This window comes from Megalobrama amblycephala, linkage group LG7, assembly GCF_018812025.1.
Source record: "Megalobrama amblycephala isolate DHTTF-2021 linkage group LG7, ASM1881202v1, whole genome shotgun sequence".
Lineage (NCBI taxonomy): Eukaryota > Metazoa > Chordata > Actinopteri > Cypriniformes > Xenocyprididae > Megalobrama > Megalobrama amblycephala.
In genome coordinates, this window is record NC_063050.1 from 14,974,269 (window position 1) to 15,001,645 (window position 27,377).

The following is a 27,377-nucleotide window of genomic DNA, read 5'->3' on the forward strand; positions in this document are numbered from 1 at the left end:
TCTTATGAATATTGCTTTATTTGCATTCTGAGGCATGCTAATTACATGTAGAAGCATTTATCAACATAATTGTTCTTATAATTGAGAACATTTTCCAGGTACATTTTGACAAGTGCAACGGAAGAGTGAAATAAAAGACAAAGTCTGAGAACTGATACATTTAACTAATTTATGTGAGTGTGAACAGTAGTTCCTCTCTGAAAGACTTTTTCCAGCAGATTAACAAACACCAAATAGGTTTTGAAGCACTGCTGTCAAGGCTGAAAACATCAAGTGTTGGGATTATTTCAGTAATGCATTAGGATGAAGCTTGACAGAATATTCATGTCTGAAGAAACTCTGAATGTGTTAGACACACAAAGCAAAGTACTGCAAAGGATTGACATTGAGGCACTCCTTCACGAACAACGAGTGCTTCCTAAAAGACAATAAACAAAAACTTGTAAAACAGGCTAAACATCTTGTATACCTCATTGCTGTAGCTTATCTTAACATTGTAAATGTTACTGTAAAAACAGAGCACACAATTTATATGATTTACATAAGGAGTTGCCTTCTAACCTATGTGACTCCAGTTAAGTTTAACTTTATCATGTTGCTTAATGAGATACTTAATGAGAACCTATATGGCAAAAATGCATAATTTTCAGACATGTTTTGAACTAAATATTTCAAAATATCCAAAAAGGTCCAAATATTTTTCTAATATTGATGAAAATACTGTATATACGTTTTAGGTACTTATATTTCATCATATATTTATATATTTTGTCCAATATATATATTTACATATGTACATACATATATATATATATATATATATATATATATATATATATATATATATATATATATATATACATTTTGCATTTACCCAAAATGTATATTTTGTGTACTAAATGTATTTTTACTTTGAAAAATGTATTTCCTATTATAAATATATCATTTGTTTGACTTACTTCTTGTCCCGAGGAGCTGGAGCAACACTGTAAGAAAACAGGACCAGGAATATTATTATTATTATTTAATATGTGTCTACTACTTGTTAAACAAGTGAGAAATTGGGCAATCATGAGAAAAATAAATTTGTTTAGTTGATTTTAGACGTATTAGAATGTCTACAATGAAAACATTTGGCGATTTGCAATTAAAATGCATTGCAATTAAAATTCTTTTTGCAGATTTAAAGCCACAGCAATCCTTGGCAATGCTATAAAATTGAGTTAAGTTATGCAAATGACTGAATGTGGTACTAATGGGAGCGGAGACTGGGATCACATGATTAGCAATACTATGCAACTGTTATAATTGACTACTGATTTGTAGATGTGAAAAGTTGACGAACTTACGCATTGTCCAACAGGGTCTGCAGACAGGCGATGTCATCCCTGATGTCATCATCAATCAGAGCTTTAGAAGACAAAATTTACAAGACGTCACTCAACATTGACGTATGATTCTGAAATTGTGATAAAACTGTGCTATTGTGTATATGCGATCTATCAACACACACTGATAGCAGTTTGTAACTATTTTACATTTTGGAAATTGTTTGTATGAATTCATACAATCGCATTCAAACGTTTTTCTACAATCTGTCTATTCCCCACTAACAGTTAGGTTTAAGGTGAAGCTTCATGCTTATTATTTTTTTTAAATGTTATGTTTTCATACAAATCACATTTTACAAATTCAAGTTTTTTCACGAGATCAGGTTGAATCTGTTCTGTTATGCTTAATTTTTTTCTAAAAATCATGCGTTTTCATTTAAAACACATAATGCAAATTAATACAATGTGCTTGTAAAATAGTAATGTGTTCCCATGAGTTTTTAATGACTTTTGTGACCAGTCACATGACTCACCTCTGCAGTCCATGCGGCAGATGTTCAGACTCTGGCCGGGTCCGGAACTGCATGCCACACGATCGCTCAGCTGGAAGATTCCATACAGTTTTGTGGGAACACGAGCAGAGCTTTCTCTGGAATCCTCCTCTGAACTGTCACGTCCCCGACCAGGGGATCTCTTTCCTCTTCCACCGGGACGGCCCTGACTAGGTTTTCCCCCTGGTCCTCCATTGGGTCGTTGTTCTGGTTTGGGAGGGGGTCCTGCTGGAGGTCTGACGTCACCTTGGATGGGGGTGACCAGGTTGGTGTTGAACTTTGACACACGCTCCACAGAGCAGACGACTGAAAGAGAGACAGAAACACCCTTGGTTTACACTTGTACCATTACTAGTATTCAACTGACAGCGTTTACACTTTCAAAACTAACTTTTGGCGATGAGGCCCAAATCTACAATCTTATTTTTGGGCACAGTCACACTTCCAGGCACAGTCACATTTCCAGGCGCAGTCACATTTCCAGGCGCAGTCACATTTCCAGGCACAGTCTCATTTCCAGGCGCAGTCACATTTCCAGGCGCAGTCACATTTCCAGGCACAATCACATTTCCAGGCGCAGTCACATTTCCAGGCACACTTCCAGACCCAGCTCCGGTCACATTTCCAACCCCAGGAGTTGTATTTCCAACCCCAGGAGTAACATTTCCTCCAGGAACATTTCCTCCCTGATTTCCTCCCAGAGCCGCCTTGAGCTTGTCCTTCAGCTCACACTTACTGAGAATCCGTCCCTCAGTCACACTGGACACCAGCAGAACCAGAGCCAACGCCGCCAGCATCTTCACTGAGAGAACACTCTTCATCTCTCTCTGCGTGTATATCTGGAGATTAAACACAGAACAATGAATAAATCCAATGAAACAATCATAATCTGCATTAAAACTCAATAAAAAGTAAATTCTCTTCAAACTGCATCAATAAACAATGAAGAAACCGAACTAATTAGCAACCTTCTGGGTTCAGAAAAAATGTCACTTGGGGCAGTACCCTCAAAGGTACACCTTTGTACCTTCTTTACCCCTAAAAGGAGTAGTACCTTAATAGTACATACATATTACTACTTTAAGGCATAATATGCACCTTTTAGGGACAGATAAAAAACATGTAGATGCCCCTTAAGGTAGTTTTACTGACAGTGTTCGAGGCCTAAAGTTTGGTTTGTAAAGCCCAAGTAGGGTATTTAAACCTTTTTTTTAATCATTATGCTCTTCAGCAAAGCAACTGGTTGGTCTAGAGGAAACGCTCATGCCACTAAACACTTTGTATTAGATCTTCTACAACCAAATGGCTCATTACTGTTGCATATTTTAACAAAGTTATAAAGCATTTTTAGCCTAATAGATAAATGAGAGCAATATTTGAGAGTTCAGAAGTGATTTTACCAGAGATGTCTGTTGTAGATGGAGATCTAGTCTTCACTCTTGCTTTAAGCTGGTGTTTGTTTCCACCGTCTGATGTGTTCTGAATGCTTGAGCATGGGCATTTTTATACTAAACTATGATGGGATGGCCTCACTGCTTCGAAACTCACTAAACCTGTTGATGAAACACCACATGACACCACAAATAACTTTTTATCTGGTATGTCTGCTGATGTAACAAAGATGCTCAGGTGGAGGTGAGTCAGGTTTTGCCTCGTCACTTTTTCCTCACACCATTTTAGCTATTTTTAAACTGTGACCATGTAATGTGACCTCAGGTCTCTGTTGTGCTCATATAGACCTACTTAATTTTAATGGATAAGTAAATTTAGTTTTGGTGTGCTGTATAACAATTTAAATTGAAAAAGAAATTCCCTTACGAAACAAAAATATACGGGAATATACTGCAAAATATAATGCAATATATTACATAATACATTTCCATATATGGTATATAAAACTAGTGCTTAAAATTTTCAATATACTGCTATATATGCATTGAAAAGTAATATACTACATTATATATTTCTTTATATATGTGTGTTTATACTGCGTAAGTAAATATATCTGCAATATATTACAAAGGCAGTACCATATCTGATCACATATACATCTATACATTATAAAGTGTATTACTGAATATAAAATTACATACATTATGATATATTAGTAAATATATTGTCGCATAGTTTTCAATATATGGAAAGTGGCAATTCCTTATGTATTATTCAATATATTGTAATATATTAACACAATATATTATTCTGTATATTTTCAAATATACTGTTAAATCATTTAATATATCGATCATTCATATATAGGGAAATATATTTTCTTTTTGTAAAGGTTAACCCATGACATTTCTCGTGCATAACATGTTTTGTGCAGTGATATTAAAAATGTTTAAATGTTACAGATTGAATATCAATGCAAAAGTGTCTAATAATGGCTTTACTAAAATATAAAACATTCAACTTAACACATTATTCACAGTCCATATTTTGTACAGAAATATGTACAAAAAATGATTTTATTTATTTATTTTAAATAACAGAGTTTTTAAAAGTATAAACATAAATACTGATAAAGATCTACCGATACTGATAAAGATCTAAAATAAATTTGCTTTAGTTTTAACCATGTATTCAAAAAGACTTTTATGATTATACACCCTTAAATATGATAAAAGAAGACAACACATAAATTAATTTATCATTTTTAATTTATTAAGATGTACTGGTGATGATCTGGGGAAGTCCGGACTGTGTGTTGTGTGTGTAGTGGGTGGACTGGTATCACATACCTGTTGGATTATGTAATTTTAGCTGGACTGCCACATAGTTTCGGCAGTAATAATAACTCAGTAGATGCATCTTTTGTTGTTACAGAGCTGTTTTGTCTAGAGTATTCAAATACACAATACTATAATTCATTTCTATGATAAGATTGTCAATCTTTGTTCTGTAAAATGCATGTACTTTCAAATGCAGACTGTATAAATAGATTTTTTTTCTTTAATTGAAAAGTATTTTAAACTGTGTACAAAGTGGGACCAAAAAGTATCTGGACCCTTAAAACATCAACATATAACTTCTAACTTCAACCAGAGTTCATTATTTTGTGAATGCAAAAAGGTCTTCATATTAGTATATGAACATATTGCACAAAGTTTGACAACAGAACATGTTAATTTTGAACAATATAATTATTGTTTTATATTTTAAGACCAAACATTGTTTCTTTATTGAATATTGTGCACTCTTAGAAAGGATGTGGTAAAACTGACTCATTACACATCAGTGTGTGAGAATAGGGACGACGCTTGTTGTGTTAATTCTGACACATTCATTGAGTCAATGATTTTAACACAGTAAATGTGTCAGGAAGGTTAACCAGAGGTGTAGTCGAGACCGAGACCATTCAAGAGGGAAGTTAATGAGATAATTAAGTCATTAATCAAGCACTAGTGATGAACACCTGCTGTTAACAGGCAGAATCATTGAAGGAAAGAGAAAAACAACAACAAAATAAAACACCTGTGCTACTTCTGAACATGAAGACCAAATTTGCAATGATCTCTTTGTCAAGTCCAGTCAAAAAAAGGCTTTCACATCAGTGCTTGTGTTTTGGGACAACACTTGTGTTTATTTTGACACATTCATTGTGTAATGATTGTGTAATGATTGTAATGATTTTAACACAGTACATGTGTCAGGAAGGTGATCTGATGATAACAAGCAGAATCACCAAAAAAAAAAAAAAAATCACAATTTTAAGTCACCGTCATTGAGATCAGGGTTTGATTTAGTTGAGCTCTTGACCCTTGACTTTTGAATACTAGATTTTGTTTAGGCTGTTGCAATGTTAATTATAATAGCCAGGCAAACAAAGAGAAAAATGATCAGGTTGGTTATGTTTTCACGTAATCATTATTTGACCTGAATCACTGAACTCATTTAGAGCCCAATCTCTGAGTTAGATTTACATTGTTGATTACAGCAGCACTGTGATTCTACAGCAGAAGATCAGCTTTATTCAATATTAAAAGTTGTTCTGATCAACAACAACCACAAAAAAACCCTTTCTTTTAGGCACACACAGACATCAAGAATCAGCCTGTGAATCTCAACAGTGGTGAGAATAATAAAGCATGTTGCAGTGCATTCTGGGAGCCACCAACCAAAATTCATCCAAGGCTCCCATCATGCATTGCTGCATGAATAAATTATGTGCTGAATAATTTAATTTATTCTCACTATTTTATTTTTTGCTGTTGTTTATGCGACTTTTTAGTAGCTTGTTTTTTAATGTTCAGAGTTGATCTGTTTATCAGAATATGTTGCTTGTCATCATTGTTGAGATTCACAGGCTGATACTTGATGTCTGTGTGTGCCTAAAAGAAATTTTTTTTTTGTTCTTTTTTTTTTTTTTTGTGGTTGTTATTGATCAGAACAACTTTTAATATTGATAAAGCTGATCTTGTGCTGTAGAATCACAGTGCTGCTGTAATCAATAATGTAAATCTAACTCAGAGATTGGGCTCTAAATGAGTTCAGTGATTCAGGTCAAATAATGATTATGTGAAAACATAACCAACAACATCTGATCATCTTTTCTCTTTGTGTGTCTGGCTGTTGTGACTCAGTTACAACAGCCAAACAAAATCTAATATTAAAAAGTCAAGGATCAAGAGCCCAACTAAAGCAAACCCTGATCTCCAAACAGTGTGATTTTAACAGCAGGTGTTCATCATTAATGTTCAATAGTCACACGATTGATTAATTAATTATCTTGATTGAATGGACTTGTTTTGGTCTTGGAAGGTCTGGGGCATGTTCAAGCTCAAACTGGCGCGCAACGTTTTGCTAAGTTTTCCGGGTTGAATGACATGTTTCCTGGAAATGGTGTGCAATGGGTTTGAGATTCGTTTTCTCTTGTTTATTGGGTGTGTCAGAAATGTCAGCCCAATCAGCGGCAAGATGCATATAAACCACGCGGTATTAAAGAGACAGCTCGCACAATGGGTATTAATGTAACAAAAATACTATACTTATATCTTTTGCTATTGTATTGTGAAGTGACACTTTAATAAACTTTTCTATTCTCCTCTGATTATATAATGGTAAATATTACAATATCAAAGCACAACAACAGTGATCAGCAATAATGATAATAAAATAAAAATAATATAGATCAACACAGTCTCGGAGGTAAGAAGTGGATTATCCTTCACCTGAAATGTTTGTCTTTTCATGCTGAAATGCAAGACAAGTGTTGTATCACAATAATTAGAAGTTTCCACAAATCCCTTCACTCGATTGGGATGTTCTCTTTTATTCTGGACAGCAAGGGCGGGAACCGGCGAACGTTGAAACAAACTTTAAAATAAAATAAACAAAGAACAAAACGAAAGTAATGCCGGCAGACCCTCGTGGACGTCTGCCGGCCACACAAACATAATAGCTAAAACATAACATAAAGTCCAGGCCTGGTCCTCTCTCGTCGTTCACTGTCGTCGCTCCTCCTTTTATGCTTCCGGAGCTCCTCTGTGAGAGACTCAAGGCCGGTGCGCCTCCCAGGTGTAGCTCGTTAACTATCGCGCCACCGGCCTCACGCCATTCCCTCACGGCTCTCGCCCGCCCTGGTCGCCACAGATATGAATTTAGATAGTAGATGTGCTACTTTCGATCACTTTTCCTGTGACACGCTGCTTTAATGACAGCGATGAGTGATAGGAGCGCAATAATTCCTCTTTAAACTAAACTGCAGATGTTATGACAAAATATTTTACTGATAACGGCTATCAGTGATGCACATTTAACTTGGATATTATGGAAGACACTGCTGGATTCAGTGGTCGAACGGTCCGTTGTCCAGTTTGAATAGGTCCAATGATATAACCACAGCTGCAGGAGGTGTTGATGTCCTTTGAAGGAACTTCAAACCACTGTATTTGAAGGATATAATTTGAGGTAAATGGTAAGATTAGCATGTTTTCTTTTTAAAATACTTTGTCAGTGAAGCGCAGACAATTGTATTTACATTGCAATAAATAGTAACTAAAAATAGCCTATAAACATCCTAAAAGACATGTTCACCTTATCAGCAAAACTGCATAAATTTGATTCGAATTATTTTAAACAATTAAAATACTATTTGGCCAGTGAAAATGTATGAATCAACTATGTTCTAAAACCTTTCTCTCAAGTATTTTATACAATTTTGTTTTTATGTATTTTTTGATATATTCATTCTAAAACATAAAGAGGATACTGGATTATTTATAGCCCATATCTAATATTTTTCAATGTCTTGTACCTTTGACGGTGTTAACCATGGTGTCACGTGGATGGGAATATGCATGGAAATGATATGCAGATGAGGTTATGCATAGTAAAACTAGGCATCATAAGCTCCATACAGTGGGTACGGAAAGTATTCAGACCCCTTTAAATTTTTCACTCTTTGTTATATTACAGCCATTTGCTAAAATCATTTAAGTTAACTTTCTTTTCCTCATTAATGTACACACAGCACCCCATATTGACAGAAAAACACAGAATTGTTGACATTTTTGCAGATTTATTAAAAAAGAAAAACTGAAATATCACATGGTCATAAGTATTCAGACCGTTTGCTCAGTATTTAGTAGAAGCACCCTTTTGATCTAATACAGCCATGAGTCTTTTTGGGAAAGATGCAACAAGTTTTTCACACCTGGATTTGGGGATCCTCTGCCATTCCTCCTTGCAGATCCTCTCCAGTTCTGTCAGGCTGGATGGTAAACGTTGGTGGACAGCCATTTTTAGGTCTCTCCAGAGATGCTCAATTGGGTTTAAGTCAGGGCTCTGGCTGGGCCATTCAAGAACAGTCACAGAGTTGTTGTGAAGCCACTCCTTCGTTATTTTAGCTGTGTGCTTAGGGTCATTGTCTTGTTGGAAGGTAAACCTTCGGCCCAGTCTGAGGACCTGAGCACTCTGGAGAAGGTTTTCATCCAGTATATCCCTGTACTTGGTGGCATTCATCTTTCCCTCAATTGCAACCAGTCGTCCTGTCCCTGCAGCTGAAAAACACCCCCACAGCATGATGCTGCCACCACCATGCTTCACTGTTGGGACTGTATTGGACAGGTGATGAGCAGTGCCTGGTTTTCTCCACACATGCCGCTTAGAATTAAGGCCAAAAAGTTCTATCTTGGTCTCATCAGACCAGAGAATCTTATTTTTTCACCATCTTGGCAAACTCCATGTGGGCTTTCATGTGTCTTGCACTGAGGAGAGGCTTCCGTCGGGCCACTCTGCCATAAAGCCCCGACTGGTGGAGGGCTGCAGTGATGGTTGACTTTCTCCCATCTCCCGACTGCATCTCTGGAGCTCAGCCACAATGATCTTTGGGTTCTTCTTTACCTCTCTCACCAAGGCTCTTCTCCCCCAATATCTCAGTTTGATCGGACGGCCAGCTCTAAGAAGGGTTCTGGTCGTCCCAAACGTCTTCCATTTAAGGATTATGGAGGCCACTGTGCTCTTAGGAACCTTAAGTGCAGCAGAATTTTTTTTGTAACCTTAACCAGATCTGTGCTTTGTCACAATTCTGTCTCTGAGCTCTTCAGGCAGTTCTTTTGACCTCATGATTCTCATTTGCTCTGACATGCACTGTGAGCTGTAAGGTCTTATATAGACAGGTGTGTGGGTTTCCTAATCAAGTCCAATCAGTATAATCAAACACAGCTGGACTCAAATGAATGTGTATATAGGCTAGTTTAAAAAAAAGGTAATACAATATGACAAGATGTGTCAGAAAAAAATTATTTTATTATGTCAGATAACACTAAAGCAAAACATGGTCAGGTCAAAGTGTCGGAATAATTTTTGGTTACAACTTTTTATCAGTGTTACTGGTAGTCAACTGTATGAATACTTTTTGGGTATAATATGTCACAGTTTACTTTATTTTGCTATCCTCACTTACATAAATGAACTATAGTGTCCTGCACACAGTAGTAAAAATATATCAAAAATGTCTGAATAATTTTTGGTTTGACTGTATGTGTGTGTGTGTATATATATATATATATATATATATATATATATATATATATATATATATGTATGTACACACACACACACACATATATATTGTGTGTGTGGTTTTCCTTAAAAAGCGTGCTTGTGCTTCTTTAAAATGTCACATAAGTGCACAAGTACTTCTGTGTCCACTTTATGTTCAGTTGGATCTGTTATTAAATTGCTTAAATATATTTAATTATCGAAGGTCAGTATCACACACACCCTCACTGAACAAATGTACAATCTGGTGTGAGAACACAACGAACAATGAACCGTACAGTTGAGGAACATGAGCACGAGTTACGCAAGTATTAAATATCAGAGAAGACTGGAGCCATCTGACAAAAGTCTGAGAAAGATAAACTTGAATTGTTCAGTGTTTCTATAGTGAGGGATCAGATTGCAGGAAGTCAAGAGAGTTCAGAAGAGTTTGTGCTATTTTTGATGTGAACACAAGACAAATGTCAAGCATGACTCAGACGTTTAGATATCCACACATGCCAACAAGGACGTCAGTCTCTCACTGCTGTGATTATCTTCTATCAAATAGTTAAATATGATTAAATATTTTACGTCCTTTGTCAAATAAAGGTTCAAATGCAGGTGGAGATTATTGCTCACTTGTTAGTCCTCATTTGTTTGATCATCTAATGAATTGCTTTGGGATATTTAAATATTTACATAGTATTTTTTTGGGATATTTAAATATTTACATAGTATTTAACCAATGTATGATTGAGATTATGCCATTCTAATGTCATACTTTGAAGTAAATCTAAACAGCATGAATTAGTCACCTTAATGTAGTCACCCAAATCTTCACAAAGCAAAATTCTTTTACATAATTCACATTTTATTCTATGATTCTGTGTACTACACTCTCAAAAAGGATGTGTTAAGTAATAACACATTTTTTGTGTTATGGCTATTTTAACACATTTTGTGTCAATTTAAAGGGGGCCTATTATGCAAAATTCACTTTTGCATGGTGTTTGGACATAAATGTGTGTTGGCAGTGTGTGTACACAACCACCCTATAGTGATAAAAATCCACCCACTCCTTTTTTTTTTAATCCCCATAAATCATAAGCAGTGTCTCAGAACAAGCCGTTTCCAGATCCCTGGCAGTGTGACGTCACAAAAGCCACAGGCCCCGCCCACGAATAATAACATACACTGACGTTTGAATATAGACCCACCCTGAGAGCGTTCACAGCGAGCCCGCCATTACTGCACTGACGAGAATGTCTCCCAAGCGTTTTGTGTTTGGTGTTCTGTAGCTGGATGGATTAATCCACATAGCTCTCTTCATTTACTCCCTAAATGAGCCGATGAAGACGAGGTGGATTAACTTGGTTTTCCAGGAAAATGTTCCCTCAGTTCTGTCGAAATTCGTTTATGTCTGCGCGAATCAATTCACACCGGACTGCTTAGTGAACGAATATCAATACAAAGAGACAATACAAAACAGAGACTGTGCTAAAATGTGCTACTCAGGGAGGATATACAAGGAAAAACTGTTCGTGATCCAGCTTAAAGACTCCAGAGTGATACTATACGGCAGTGATGAAGGTGAGAGCACTTGATTACAGTTCATCTGAGCTTATTTACGGGTATAAAGTTTCAGGGCTGCCAACTTTTGAGTTCAGCTTAGAGTGAGATTTTGGGGGGCGTGGCTTTGGTTATGGGGGAGGGGCTTATGGAGGGGTGTGGCTTACTTTTGTACTTTTTTTTATGATAAAGTTATGTAAAATAACTGCTCAGTGCTGCAAAACAAACAACTCTGCTAATGCTAACTTAACTCTATATAAACTATTAGGGGTGTGACGAGACAGGTATCTCACGAGACTCGAGATTGAGTTCACGAGAAGAGACAAGATGGCGAAATACATGACTAGAAAAAGTAGTCTGCAGGTGCATTTGAAATGTTTTAACTAATCATCTTGTAATGAATGTCATTTCAGTTCTACTTTCTGAGACTGAATTATCATATGCGGTAAAAGACAACAATACTCAAGCACTGTAAAAGGTTTTGCCACTAACTCAACTGACAGATCTTACTGTACATGATTTATGAGCTTCTACAAATTTTGACCTCCTAACTGAACTCCTTTCCACAAACTGATCATAGAAATAAAAACAGTATAAATAAAAATGGTAACACTTTACAATAAGGTCTCATTTATTAACATTAATGTATTAACCAACATCAACTAACATGAGCAATATATTTGCTACAGTATTTATTAATCTTTGTTTATGTTAGTCAATAAAAATAATCATTCATTGTTAGTTCATGATAGTTCACAGTGCATTAACTAATGTTAACAAATGAAACCTTATTGTTTGTGCTTAATAAGATTAAGAGAAAACTGTTATTCATTTTTATGGTAACACTTTACAATAAGTGCAACCATAATCGCACTCTCTCAATATTCAAAGTGCAAATAAGACTACATTTTTCTCTGATACAGAGCTAAGAGATGGTTACAACTACACTGCCCAGCCTAAAATAGGTTTCATATTGAGAGATATCTGTATTCATCAGGGAGCCGCTTTCAAATGCGGGGTATTGAAATCGCGTTTGAATGCGCGCTCGCGTTTACTTTCACTTTCGTGATCGCGCGTAACTCTGTAAATATGGAGCGGCGGCGACCGTTATCCAACTGAATTAAATGTGTTTTATTTAAATACAAAGCAAAACGATAGTGGAGGCGCAATGTAAACGTAGCGATGGCATATTCTTTCCTAATCATCCTAACACTGTCATGGCAATATCACAAGACTACTTTTCGCCTCGACGAGAAATCCTGTCACACCCCTATAAACTAGCATATTAGGCCTATTAGTTACTAGCCTAAACTGGACGGAGACACGGAGCGCCCTGTAACTCACTGACCTGCCTGCGTTCACAATTCACACGGTGCAGATGGGAGGGAGAACGGCTGACTACACAGTTTATGGGAATAAATTGTGTATTTCCCTCACAATTGTCACAAAAAACTCCCTGTACACTGTCTGTCTGGTCTCTCTGCGCGTTGCTTTGCGAGATCATGCGGCGCGATTTTTTTCCTCACTTCTGCACGACTCTGCGTGAGAATATGGGGGTGTGGCGTGAGAGCGTGAGAATTGGGTCAATTGCGTGAGTCTCACGCTGAATGCGTGAGAGTTGGCAGCCTTGAAGTTTATTAAGCACCACCTGAAAAGGCATACGGTCTTTATATATTTGTTTACTGTTAGTTGTAACGAGTGTTTCTGTGTAATTCACTATGTGTGTTGGTGATAATGCAAGGGAGAGAGAGAGTTTATGGATAATATTTTAATGCACACTTGCAGTGTTTTATTAAGCTCTTACAGTGATTTTCTAGAGTGAAAACAGTCGCTTCATCTTTTGTGTGAAGTAAACATTATAAACCTCATCTGTTTTGGCCATCATTCGGATGGTACAACAGACTTGTACTAATATAGTAGATTAAAAACAAGAAGGCAATATAAGTTATAACCGTAATTGAACTAAACTATACCTGTTCTATCTCCATGTAGCATATATTCGCAGTTTCTGACATTATAGTGCGTCCTGACTGAATCCTAGGAATCAGCTCGTAAAGCTCCGCCCTCTTAGGCCGATCGCAGCAACTCATTTGCATTTAAAGGGACCGCACTGAAACGGCTCAACCACTAAAAGTAGCAATTTTAACATGCTATAAAAAATTATCTGTGGGGTATTTTGAGCTAAAACTTCACATACACACTCTGGGAACATCAGAGACTTATTTTACATCTTGATAAAAAGGGCATAATAGGTCCCCTTTAAGTTGATCATGTGTAAAAGGAAAGAGAGAGAAAGAGAGAGAGAAACGAGACTGTGTCCAACACAACGTGTTAACTATCATCCAATCACATTGCTGCTACGTCACTACACAAGCCATTAAAGGTGCTACAGAGGATCTTTTCGTCGACTGAGAAACCAAAGACTGTTAGTGAGTTTTTTAAATGAGCGCATGCATAAGAACAACCCCCTCCTTCACAGCTAATTTCCAGGGAACGCCTCCCAAAACTCGTGCACGAGTATTGGAACACGAGTGTTTACCACCGGCATTCGCTGTGTCATGTTAGTGGATTCATTATGACGGACTCACCACAGGTAACTCATAATCTGCAGTTGTTACTCCTGTCTCCTGACAAAAACACTGCATGCAGCTCCTGTAGAGTGTGGAAAGTTACTGGAGCGCGCAGCCGCACGTCTCGCACAAGGAACGTCCTGGCAGTGATTGACAAGCCAGAGGGCCAGTCGTTTATGCGATGATCGCGTAAACGATTGGCTGATGTTTTTAAGGCCCTACCTCATGCACAGATGATGTATATTAATATTATTCCTTTCACTGCACCTAATAAATAGTCTTTTATCAGTTAGTAAAGACAGTTTCAAGTAATTTTGCAAAAGTGCATAAAACAAAACATCTAAAAACAAAAACCTCTTTAGCACCTTTAAGCAAGTTCATGCCTCTTTCTTCATCGGTGGATGACTTGTGTTCATTTTGACACATTCATTGTGTTAATGATTTTAACACATTAAATGTGTCAGGAAGGTGATCTGCTGTTAACAAGCAGAATCAAAGGAGAAATTTACAGTTTTAAGCCACCATCATGGAGATGAGTGTTTGCTTTAGTTGGGCTCTTGACCCTTGACTTTTCTATATTAGTTTTTGTTTGGGTTGCTGTAACTTAGTTATAACAGCCATACAACCAGAGATGATCAGGTGGTGTTAGCTATGTGTTCACATAATCATTATTTGACCTGAACTCATTTAGAGCAATGGTGACAAGCAACATATTCGGATCAACAGATTGCATTAGAAAACAAGCTACTAAAAAGTCACATAAAAACAGAAAAATAAAATAGTGAGAATAAAGGAAATTACTAAGACAATTCATCTCATAATTTATTGATGCAGCAATGCATGATGGGAGCCATGGATGAATTTTGATTAGTGGAACCCAGAATGCACTGCAGCATGCTTTATTATTCTCACCACTGTTGAGATTCATATGCTGATTCTTGATGTCTATGTTTTGAAATGAAAAAGTTTTTTTTTTTAAATCAGAACAACTTTTAAGAAATCCTTCAGATTATATTGATAAAGCTGATCTTCTGCTGTAATCAATATTATAAAACTAACTCAGAGATTGGGCTCTAAATGAGTTCAGTGATTCAGGTCAAATAATGATTATGTGAAAACATAACCAACACCACCTGATCAACTATTTTCTTTGCTTGTATGGCTGTTATAACAGTTACAACAGCCAAAACAAAATCTAATATAAAAAATTCAAGGGTCAAGAGCTCAACTAAAGCAAACACTCATCTCCATGATGGTGGCTTAAAAATTGTGATTTTCTCCTTTGATTCTGCTTGTTAACAGCAGATCACCTTCCTGGCACATTTACTGTGTTAAAATCATTGACTCGGTGAATGTGTCAGAATTAACACATCAAGCATCGTCCCTAAACTCACACACTGATGTGTAAGAATTTAACACATCCTTTCTAAGAGTGTGTATTGCATTCATTTTAACTGGTCAAAAATAGCACATCTATGACACAAATTGTGTGATTTATGACACATTATGTGTGTTAAATATTTTACACTGCCTGTATTAAGAAGTAATATTTTACACTGCCTGTATAACACACTGGTAATGCAAAATGTGTTGTCCTTAACTAGACACACGGTTGTGTTAAGATATAACATAGGTTGTGTTGTTTTTAACACAACCTGTGTTATATCTTAACACACTCGTGTGTTAAGTCATCCACCAATGAAGATAGAGGCACAAACTTGCTTAACGGCTTGTGGAGTGACGTAGCAGCAATGTGATTGGATGATAGTTAACACATGTTGTGTTGGACACAGTGTTGTTTCTCTCTCTCTCTCACACATTAGTGTGTTAAATATTTTATGCCTGTATTAAGAAAAAATAACACACTGGTTGAGTTAAAAGTAACACAAAATGTGTTGTCCTTAACTAGACACACAGGTGTGTTAAGATATAATCTGTATATAACCTGATATTTACCTGTAGATATTAGATCCATTACATCATTTGGGCTGTTTAAACAATGTTTAACATCTTATTTTAAGAACGATTGTACATGTTACCCTTGAGACTGTCGCTGTGTTTTTTGTTTTTTTTTGTGTGTGTGCTGTTGTGTTTGTATTGTTAGTTATAATTTATGATGTTTGTATGTTAAGATTGTGTAATTTTGAATGTTGGGACCCCCTCGAAAACGAGATGTTACATCTCAAGGGGTTTATCCTAAATAAATAAATTTCATATATATAACACAGGTTGTGTTGTTTTTAACGCATCTGTTTTAAGAGTGTACTTTCACTATTTTAAGACTGATCATTTCAGACATGCCTGAAATATTTTTGTGGCTTTCAGGTTCTGGTTGTGTGACAGTGGAAAAGTACTTCATCGTATGTTTTGCATGATGGCTCTGACTGATCTGCTGTGTCATTGTGTGATCACATTCCACCAGGGAGATTTTTTTTCCTCAATCGGAAGGTTTTGATCATGACTTTGATAGGAGCTTCATGTGTTTTGGATGTGGTGGATCAGGTAGAGGTGCTGATCATCTCTTTATGTCCCACTGCTCCTCCAGCGGGGCTGGATGTGAACTCAGCGTGAACTTTTGGACATCAGCGCCTGTGTAAAAACATAAACCATAAAGTTCACAGACTGCACTTTAGAATGGCATGTTTTTGTCAAGAGTCGTTTTATCATTTCATCAGCTAAAATCCTCATGTTTCATAGTGTTTCATGCGTTATGTGCATTGTTGGCTTGTCATGTTGATGGAGATCAACAGTGATTTTGTGGCATGTGTTTCATATAAGCACAAAAGCATCTCCACCAGACTTTAAACAATTTGTTAAAGAAATAATTCACCTCAAAATAAAATATAACTATTTATGCCATCATGTTTTTTCCCACACTCTAAAAAATGCTGGGTTGTTTAAACCAAAATGTTAGTCAAATATGGACAAACCCAGCTGTTGGGTTAAAAATATAATTTAAAAATTTAACACAAAATATATGGGTTTGTCCATTTTTGACTAAAATTTTGGTTGAAACAACCCAGCATTTTTTAGAGTGCATATACATACACTGTAATAAAAAACAACATTTTTTTCTTTTGTCAAATCAACTTAGATAATTAATGTGGTTCAGATAACATAATTTCCGTTTCCAGTGATTAAACCAATCACCTTCATTGTATTAACAATTTTAAGGCAACAAGGTAACTTACTTTTTAAGTTAAAACAACAATTCTGTCTAACTTAAAATCAGTCTGGTTAGTAATAAGTGAAGCTGGTTGTCACGAATGTGGCTCCTCCGGAGGGAGCAATCACCGGAATACTGAGCAGTTACCATTTGGACTACAATTCCCATGGGCCCTCATTCCTGGGACTGATTGTGCACACACCTGCACCGCATCACATTCACACTATTTAAGACACACACATACATCGCAAAGTCTTGATTTGCCGAGGTGATCATTACTGAGCGTTTTCCCGTGGACTGTTACCGTTATCGTTTGGACTGTTTATCTCTTGTGACCCATTGCCGCCTGCCCTGATCTTTGCCTGTTTCCTGGACTGTGTTTGTATTGCCGCCGGCCCTGATCCTTGCCTGTCCCTTGACTCTGTTTGTCTGCCGCCTGCCACGACCATTGCCTGTCCCTGTGTATGCCTCTGCCTTTGCCCTGTCTGCTTTGTAATCCCTTTTAATAAAAAGCTGCAAATGGATCCACACTCTGCCGACCCTTCATTATAGAAGACTTCACCACACAGCGATCCAGCAGCTCTCCTGCAGATTTCGTCTGAATTATCTGCCCAGGCCAACCAGCTGGCGGTGCATCAGCATCAACTCAACCGCCTAACCTCCCTTACCGAAGAGTTGGTAAAAATGCTGCAAGGCCTCCGATTCAGTCCTGCAGAAGCCGCCGCACCGCCGCCCTCTGCTCCCGCCAATCCGGGCTTCGCGGTCTCCCCTGCAGTCAATCCTCGCCTAGACCTCCCAGAGAAGTTCGACGGCACTCCCGCCAGATGTAAGGGGTTCCTCCTCCAGTGCTCCTTGTTCATCAACCAGCAGCCATCTCTGTATCCCACCGAGTCCAGTCGGATAGCGTTTGTGTGTTCCCTACTCTCTGGCAAAGCCCTGGATTGGGCCACCGCGGTGTGGCGAGATGACGTCTCCACATTTCCCACATTTCAGAATTTCTTACGGAACTTCAAAGAAGTCTTTGAACATCCCAAGGGAGGCAAGAGCGCGGGTGATCAACTACTCGCTCTCAGTCAAGGTAAACAAACAGCCGCTGAGTACGCGCTGAACTTTCGCACTTTAGCTGCACAAACGAACTGGGTAGAAGACACTTTGAAATTGCTATTCCGAAGAGGTCTGACATTGGAATTACAAGCTGAACTCGCTTGCCGGGATGAAGGAAGCTCGCTCAACACGTTCATTGAACTTGCCATTCATATTGACAATCTGTTACGTACACGACGCCTGAGCCGGTTATCCGCCGCCACCAGCCCCGCTCCAGAGCCCATGCAACTCGGCTATACTCCATTGCAACCCGAGGAGAGAGAAAGGAGACGTCAACTTCATCTGTGTCTCTATTGCGGTGAGGCTGGCCACGTCAAGATCAATTGCCCTGTACGACCCCAAGCCTCCGGTTCCAAAGCTGTGAGTTCTCTACACCAGTCCAACCATTCTGCTAACTGCTTCAAAATTTCTATCCAAATTACTGTCAATGGCTGCCACATAACCACTCATGCTCTGCTGGATTCTGGAGCCGCTGGGAATTTTATGTCAGAATCATTCGTTAAAGATCATGGCATCCCTCTAACAGACTGTAATTCCCTGTTAACAGTGGAGGCGCTAGATGGGAAGCCCATCGGCGGAGGCAGAGTGGCTCACATCACCGCTGAAGTCACACTGCAAATAGGAGCCCTTCACCATGAGCAAATCCTCTTTTATGTCATCCACTCGCCCAGCAACCCTGTAATCCTCTACCATGGCTTAGAACGCATAACTCTCATGTCTCCTGGAAAGACTGCCAAATCCTACAATGGGACACAAACTGCCATATAAACTGCCTCAAACCAGTCACCCCACTACCTGTTCAAGCTGCTTCACTCCACGGCACTGATACTGAAAAGTCCAATATACCCGATGAGCATGCCGACCTGGCCGTGGCATTTAGAAAGAGCAAGTCCACCGAACTACCTCCTCATCGCCCCAGTGACTGTGCCATCGACCTGCTGCCTGGTACCATGCCTCCCAAGGGCATATCACAACCCGAGTCTGTAGCCATGAAAGCCTACGTTGAGGAGGAGCTGGAGAAAGGATTTATCCGCCCGTCCACCTCACCAGCAGCTTCAGGGTTCTTCTTTGTCAAGAAAAAGGATGGTGGCTTAAGACCCTGTATCGACTACCGAGGATTAAATGATATAACGGTCAAGTTCCGATACCCTCTGCCTCTGGTCCCTCCAGCTATTGAACAACTTTGTCAGGCTACTTACTTCACCAAACTGGATCTCCGCTGTGCCTACAACCTCATTCGCATCAGAGAAGGAGACGAATGGAAGACCGTCTTTTCCACAGCCACTGGTCACTATGAGACTCTCGTCATGCCGTTCGGGCTGTCCAATAGTCTGTCTGTCTTTCAGTCATTCATGAACGACGTCTTCCGAGACATGCTCAATCGCTGGGTCATTATCTACATAGACGACATCCTGATTTATTCCAACTCCTTCGAAGATCATGTCCAACAGAACATAATTACGATGTGGGCAATCGGGAATTACTAGCCATGAAGGCGGCTCTGGAGGAGTGGCGGCACTGGCTGGAGGGAGCAAGACATTCCTTCACCATTCTCACGGATCATAAAAATCTAGAATATCTACGCTCCACCAAACGTCTCAACCCACGACAAGCCAGGTGGGCTTTGTTCTTTACACGGTTCCAGTTCGTGGTAACATACAGGCCAGGCTCTAAAAACACTAAGGCGGACGCGTTGTCTCGGCAACATGAGGAGGTGGAGCGGACAGAGTGCGCAGACAATATCATCCCAGATACCTTACTTCTCGCTCCAGTTCGGTGGGATATTATCACCGAGATTGCTCATGCCAACGAACAGACCGCACCTCCGCCAGCATGCCCACCAGACCGCACATACGTCCCCGTCCAGCTTCGGGACAGACTACTTCATCATGTACACGACTTCCCTAGCTCCGGCCATCCAGGCGTTACAGCCACTTTCAATCTGCTGCAAAACCGATTCTGGTGGGATTCCATGCTGGCCGACACCTCTCACTTCATTACCAACTGCTCACCCTGTCAAACCACCAAACCATCTCACCAAGCACCCGCTGGTTTGCTACAACCCTTGCCCATTCCGCAACGCCCCTGGTCTCACATAGCCATTGGTTTCGTCACCGATCTCCCAGCATCTAAGGGACACACTACCATCCTCACAGTCATCGACCGCTTTTCTAAAGCTTGCAGACTCATTCCACTGGCCAAGTTACCCACAGCATTCGAGACAGCTGAGATGCTATGCAATTATGTGTTCCGTTTCTATGGACTACCCGAGGATATTGTGTCAGAAGGGGGACCACAGTTTACTTCTCGGGTATGGTCATCTTTCTTCAAAAACCTCAATATCAACGTCAGCCTCACCTCAGGGTACCATCCAGAGTCCAATGGCCAAACTGAGCGCATGAACCAAGAGCTAACCAGATTTCTACGCACTTACTGCCATCGCAACCAGAATGACTGGAGTCGCTATCTGCTTTGGGCGGAGTATGCCCAAAACTCCCTACAAAAACCTGCAACTGGCATCACACCCTTTCAATGCATCCTGGGCTTTCAGTCTCCGTTATTTCCTTGGTCTGGGGAACCGTCCAACCTACCGTCAGTCACTGAATGGATGCAAAGAAGCGAGGAGACCTGGGACCAAGCTCACCATCACCTGCAGCGCGCCGTAAGGAGACAGGAGATACAGGCCAACCGACGTCGTCGTCCCAATCCCCAGTACACCGTGGGACAATGGGTGTGGCTGTCCACTAGAGACCTCCGGCTAAGACTTCCATGCAGAAAGCTCAGTCCCAGGTTTGTAGGGCCCTTTCAAATTATCAGACAAATAACTCCAGTATCATATCATTTAGATTTGCCTACTAATTACCGTGTGTCTCCTACTTTTCATGTTTCGCTGTTGAAACCTTCCAGGGGCCCCGGAGGGGAGCCGGGGGAGCCGAGGCCCTCACCCCCCCACCCTTGATGATCGAAGGCGAGGAGGCTTATCGAGTACGAGAGCTGATCGACTCCAGGCGCCGGGGTAGGAGACTGCAGTACTTAGTCGACTGGGAGGGGTTCGGCCCGGAAGAGCGATCCTGGGTCAATACGGATGATATCCTGGACCCTTCACTAACAGAGGAGTTTCATGGGACGCACCCGGAGAGACCGGCCCCTCGACCACGTGGTAGACTCCGGCGCCCGCGTCCTCGCGTCTGGAGCCGCTCGCGGGGGGGGGGAGGGCTCTGTCACGAATGTGGCTCCCTCGGCCCCTCCTCCTGACCACCAGAGGGAGCCATCACCGGAATACTGAGCAGTTACCATTCGGACTACAATTCCCATGGGCCCTCATTCCTGGGACTGATTGTGCACACACCTGCACCGCATCACATTCACACTATTTAAGACACACACACGCACACATACATCGCAAAGTCTTGATTTGCTGAGGTGATCATTACTGAGCGTTTTCCTGTGGACTGTTACCTGTTATCGTTTGGACTGTTTATCTCTTGTGACCCATTGCCGCCTGTCCTGATCTTTGCCTGTTTCCTGGACTGTGTTTGTATTGCCGCCGGCCCTGATCCTTGCCTGTCCCTTGACTCTGTTTGTTTGCCGCCTGCCACGACCATTGTCTGTCCCTGTGTATGCCTCTGCCTTTGCCCTGTCTGCTTTGTAAACCCTTTTAATAAAAAGCTGCAAATGGATCCACACTCTGCCGACCCTTCATTACACTGGTAATGCTGTTTGTGGAGTTGTTTAATCCTCCTCTGCTGAGATCTTGAGAGATTTAATGTCTTTTATCTTCAGTTGATTTCACCTAAGGCTGTGGCTGAAGTCAGTTGTAGTTCTTCTGTTTCTGTTCGTCTCTTTTTCTGTTCTCTTCTTTCCTTCACTATAAAAAAAATATCTAAAAATCCATTTACTCAACTTATCGTTTAGAGTTATCTTTTTGCACTGACTCAGTTAAGTTGTCTTTACGTAGAATATTAAGTATGTTAAACTTGCCAAAATTAATGTTGTTTGAATTTAATGTTTAGTTGGATTAACTTTATGAAAGTAAGGTGAACTTACTTGTAAAATATGTTTTTTGTTTTCTCAGTTTAACCTTTTGAGGTACTAATTTCCACTGACTTATTTAAGTTTTAATTACTTAGAATTAAGTACCTTCAGCTTGACAAATGTTGTTATTTGAACTTATAGGGGCGGTTTTCTCGGACAGGGTTTAAATTAAGACAGGATAGGCCTTAATCTAGAATAGTGAATCGTGTCTTAAAAAAGGGCTTTCTGAAACACAGATTAAGTACAGATTACTAAAACCTAGACTATGGAGTCCTGAATTAAAATAAACTAGATTAATTTAAAACCAACTGTGCAAATCTGAATTAGCATGAACCAAGAAAATAGATGACTCTATACTTAATATACACAGATTTTGTGGCTCAGATTAGGTCCAGTTTAGGTTTATTTCTTTGCTCTTGGCTGACATGTGGCATTGCTGTGGCCTGCTTGTGGCCAGATCTGGCAAACAGAAACAGCCCATACAAGAACCATAATTCATTGCAGTATGTGGTGCCAGATCATCATTCCACATGTGCCAGATGTGGGCCAGATCTAGGCCATCACAATGTTGCTATCTGGGATATGCCTAAACACCTCTAACTCTAAGAGTGTCCACAACACAGCTATAATGACAAGACACAGAGGAACAGTTTAGCACTTTTTCCAGCTGATAAACAGTAAGAAACACTATCAGCCAATCAGAATCCACCAAACTTTAAAGTGCGGGCTGCGGTCACAGAACTTAACCGAATCGCGTGATTCGATTCAGCAAACACTTAAAATTGTGATTTTTCTCCTTTGGTGGTTCTGCTTGTTATCATCAGGTGTCTTCAATAATGGTCAATCATCACTCAATTAATCACTTCATTATCTCATTAACTTTAACATTGCTTCAGTGGGTGGAATAAAAAATATGGCAGGACTTTTACTTTTTGACCCCTGGACTTTACACCTCTGAGAACAGCTTTCAACCTTTCACTCATGCAAACATTGATTTATTGATGTTTTATTGTAAAGACAGACTTAGACAAGGAACTCTTTTATGAATATTGCTTTATTTGCATCAACATAATTGTGGCTATTTTGAGAACATTATATTTTGAAAAGTGCAACTGAAGAGTGAAATGAAAGGCATAGAAGTCTGAGAACTGAAAAATTTAAATAATTTTTAAGCTTGTCAGAATATTCATGTCTGAAGAAACTCTGAATGTGTTAGACACACTCAGCAAAGTACTGCAAAGGATTGACATTGAGGCACTCCTTCACGAACAGCGGGTGCTTCCTAAAAGACAATAAACACAAACTTGTAAAACAGGCTAAACATCTTGTATACCTCATTGCTGTAGCGTATCTTAACATTGTAAATGTTACTGTTAACACAGAGCACACAATTTATATGATTTACATAAGGAGTTGCTTTGTGACTCCAGTTAAGTTTAACTTTATCATGTTGCTTAATGAGATATTGAGAAATTATTGAGAAACTATATGGCAAAAATGCATATATTTTCAGACATGTTTTGAACTATATATTTCAAAATATCCAAAAAGGTCTGTATATACATTTAAGGTACTTATATTTCATCATATATTTATTTATGTTGTCCAAAATATATTTTGCATTTACCCAAAATGTATATTTTGTGTTTACTTTGAAAAATGTATTTTCTGAAGCCTTTCAGGTATTGAATAAAATATAAATATATTTATAATCAATATTTCTCTTGACTCATGCAACCTTTCAGTTGTTTGACTTACTTCTTGTCCCGAGGAGCTGGAGCAACACTGTAAGAAAACAGGACCAGGAATATTATTATTATTTAATATGTGTCTACAACTTGTTAAAAAAGTGAGAAATTGGGCAGTCATGAGAAAAATACATTTGTTTAGTTGATTTTAGACATATTAGAATGTCTACAATGAAAACATTTGGCGATTTGCAATTAAAATGCATTGCAATTAAAATTCTTTTTGCGGATTTAAAGCCATAGCAATCCTTGGCAATGCTATAAAATTGAGCTAAGTTATGCAAATGACTGAATGTGGTGACTACTAATGGGAGTGGAGACTGGGATCACATGATTAGCAATACTATGCAACTTTTATAATCGACTACTGATTTGTAGATGCGAAAAGTTGATGACTTACGCATTGTTTTGATGACTTGCGCAATGCATAAATTCTCAAAAGTTGACGACTTAAGCATTGTTACGCATTGTTCACTTTATCATGTTGCTTAATGAGATACTTAATGAGAACCTATATGGCAAAATGCATATTTTCAGACATGTTTTGAACTATATATTTCAAAATATCCAAAAAGGTCCAAATATTTTGCTAATATTGATGAAAATACTGTATATATGTTTTAGGTACTTATATCATATATTTATTTATTTTATCTAAAATACATTTTGCATTTACCCAAAATGTATGTTTTGTGTATTAAATGTATTTTTACTTTGAAAAATGTATTTCCTGAAGCCTTTCAGGTATTGAATAAAATATAAATATATTTATAATCAGTATTTCTCTTGACTTATGCAACCTTTTATTTGTTTGACTTACTGGTTGTGCCGAGGAGCTGGAGCAACACTGTAAGAAAACAGGACCAGGAATATTATTATTATTTAATATGTGTCTACTACTTAAAAAAGTGAGAAATTTGGCAATCATGAGAAAAATACATTTGTTTAGTCGATTTTAGTCGTATTAGAATGGTCTACAATGAAAACATTTGGCGATTTGCAATTAAAATGCATTGCAATTAAAATTCTTTTTGCAGATTTAAAGCCACAGCAATCCTTGGCAATGCTATAAAATTGAGCTAAGTTATGCAAATGACTGAATGTGGTACTAATGGGAGCGGAGACTGGGATCACATGATTAGCAATACTATGCAACTGTTATAATTGACTACTGATTTGTAGATGTGAAAAGTAGACGAACTTACGCATTGTTCACGCTGTCCAACAGGGTCTGCAGACAGGCGATGTCATCCCTGATGTCATCATCAATCAGAGCTTTAGAAGACAAAATTTACAAGACGTCACTCAACATTGACGTATGATTCTGAAATTGTGATGAAACTGTGCTATTGTGTATATGCGATCTATCAACACACACTGATAGCAGTTTGTAACTATTTTACATTTTGTAAATTGTGTGTATGAATTCATACAATCGCATTCATACATTTTTCTACAATCTGTCTATTCCCCACTAACAGTTAGGTTTAAGGTGAAGCTTCATGCTTATTTTTTTTTCTAAAAATGTTATGTTTTCATACAAATCACATTGTACAAATTCAAGTTTTTTCACGAGATCAGGTTGAATCTGTTCTGTTATGCTTAATTTTTTTCTAAAAATCATGCGTTTTCGTTCAAAAAACATAATGCAAATTAATACAATGTCCTTGTAAAATAGTAATGTGTTCCCATGAGTTTTTAATGACTTTTGTGACCAGTCACATGACTCACCTCTGCAGTCCATGCGGCAGATGTTCAGACTCTGGCCGGGTCCGGAACTGCATGCCACACGATCGCTCAGCTGGAAGATTCCATACAGTTTTGTGGGAACACGAGCGGAACGTTCTGAGCTTTCTCTGGAATCCTCCTCTGAACTGTCATCAAAAAAGCTAGGTGGGTTCCTGTCACGTCCCCCACCAGGGGATCTCTTTCCTCTTCCACCGGGACGGCCCTGACTAGGTCTTCCCCCTGGTCTTCCATTGGGTCGTTGTTCTGGTCTGGGAGGGGGTCCTGCTGGAGGTCTGACATCACCTCGGATGGGGGTGACCAGGTTGGTGTTGAACTTTGACACACGCTCCACAAAGCAGACGACTGAAAGAGAGACAGAAACACCCTTGGCTTACACTTGTACCATTACTAGTATTCAACTGACAGCGTTTACACTTTCAAAACTTACTTTTGGCGATGAGGCCCAAATCTACAATCTCATTTTCAGGCTCATCCAGATTTTCAGGTGAAGCCACATTTTCAGGCACATCCACACTTTCAGACACATCCACACTTTCAGGTACATCCACACTTTCAGACACATCCACACTTTCAGGCGCAGCAACATTTTCAGGCTCATCCACATTTCCAGGCTCATCCACACTTCCAGACCCAGCTCCGGTCACATCTTCAACCCCAGGAGTTGTCCTTCCAACCCCAGGAGTGTCATTTCCTCCAGGAACATTTCCTCCCTGATTTCCTCCCAGAGCCGCCTTGAGCTTGTCCTTCAGCTCACACTTACTGAGAATCCGTCCCTCAGTCACACTGGACACCAGTAGAACCAGAGCCAACGCCGCCAACATCTTCACTGAGAGAACGCTCTTCATCTCTCTCTGCTTGTATATCTGGAGATTAAACACAGAACAATGAATAAATCCAATGAAACAATCATAATCTGCATTAAAACTCAATAAAAAGTAAATTCTCTTCAAACTACATCAATAAACAATGAAGAAACCGAACTAATTAGCAACTTTCTGGGTTCAGAAAAAATTTCACTTGGGGCAGTACCCTCAAAGGTACACCTTTGTACCTTCTTTACCCCTAAAAGGAGTAGTACCTTAATAGTACATACGTATTACTACTTTAAGGCATAATATGCACCTTTTAGGGACAGATAAAAAACATGTAGATGCCCCTTAAGGTAGTTTTACTAACAGTGTTTGAGGCTTGGTTTGTAAAGCCCTAGTAGGGTATTTAAACAATTGTTTTTAATCATTATGCTCTTCAGCAAAGCAACTGGTTGGTCTAGAGGAAACGCTCATGCCACTAAACACTTTGTATTAGATCTTCTACAACAAAATGGCTCATTACTGTTGCATATTTTAACAAAGTTATAAAGCATTTTTAGCCTAATAGATAAATGAGAGCAATATTTGAGAGTTCAGAAGTGATTTTACCAGAGATGTCTGTTGTAGATGGAGATCTAGTCTTCACTCTTGCTTTAAGCTGGTGTTTGTTTCCACTGTCTGATGTGTTCTGAATGCTTGAGCATGGGCATTTTTATACTAAACTATGATGGGATGGCCTCACTGCTTCGAAACTCACTA

The 27,377-nt window shown here is 39.0% G+C and overlaps 2 protein-coding genes across 3 annotated transcripts; both read right to left on the reverse strand.

Annotated features, from left to right (window-relative positions):
- LOC125271805 lies at nt 1-3,435 on the reverse strand. Its single transcript, XM_048196057.1, has 6 exons — nt 3,283-3,435; nt 2,274-2,721; nt 1,865-2,188; nt 1,350-1,410; nt 960-986; nt 1-418 (listed from the first exon to the last, which is right to left on the reverse strand). Exons 2-6 carry the CDS (start codon nt 2,701-2,703, stop codon nt 349-351), a joined length of 912 nt encoding a protein of 303 aa, XP_048052014.1. The 5' UTR covers nt 2,704-2,721; nt 3,283-3,435; the 3' UTR covers nt 1-348.
- On the reverse strand, nt 1-27,374 carry LOC125271804. Of its 2 annotated transcripts, XM_048196055.1 has the most exons (8): nt 27,228-27,374; nt 26,237-26,672; nt 25,792-26,151; nt 25,266-25,335; nt 24,881-24,907; nt 24,071-24,097; nt 23,503-23,594; nt 1-326 (listed from the first exon to the last, which is right to left on the reverse strand). In XM_048196055.1, exons 2-7 carry the CDS (start codon nt 26,652-26,654, stop codon nt 23,525-23,527), a joined length of 972 nt encoding a protein of 323 aa, XP_048052012.1. In that variant the 5' UTR covers nt 26,655-26,672; nt 27,228-27,374; the 3' UTR covers nt 1-326; nt 23,503-23,524. The 2 variants fall into 2 exon arrangements, with proteins under 2 accessions (XP_048052012.1, XP_048052013.1); XM_048196056.1 differs by lacking the exon at nt 24,881-24,907 and having other exon boundaries at nt 27,228-27,373.
- Nucleotides 27,375-27,377: the final 3 nt, after the last annotated feature.

Excerpts from the sequence above, each read along its gene's own strand:
- LOC125271805 (XM_048196057.1), bottom strand. The coding sequence starts at position 2,703 with ATGAAGAGTGTTCTCTCAGTGAAGATGCTGGCGGCGTTGGCTCTGGTT. Across the intron at positions 1,411-1,864 it reads CTGCCGCATGGACTGCAGAG|CTCTGATTGATGATGACATC; the intron begins GTGAGTCATGTG and ends TGTCTTCTAAAG. Across the intron at positions 419-959 it reads CCAGCTCCTCGGGACAAGAA|GAAGCACTCGTTGTTCGTGA; the intron begins GTAAGTCAAACA and ends ATTGTCTTTTAG.
- LOC125271804 (XM_048196055.1), bottom strand. The coding sequence starts at position 26,654 with ATGAAGAGCGTTCTCTCAGTGAAGATGTTGGCGGCGTTGGCTCTGGTT. Across the intron at positions 25,336-25,791 it reads CTGCCGCATGGACTGCAGAG|CTCTGATTGATGATGACATC; the intron begins GTGAGTCATGTG and ends TGTCTTCTAAAG. Across the intron at positions 23,595-24,070 it reads CCAGCTCCTCGGGACAAGAA|GAAGCACCCGCTGTTCGTGA; the intron begins GTAAGTCAAACA and ends ATTGTCTTTTAG.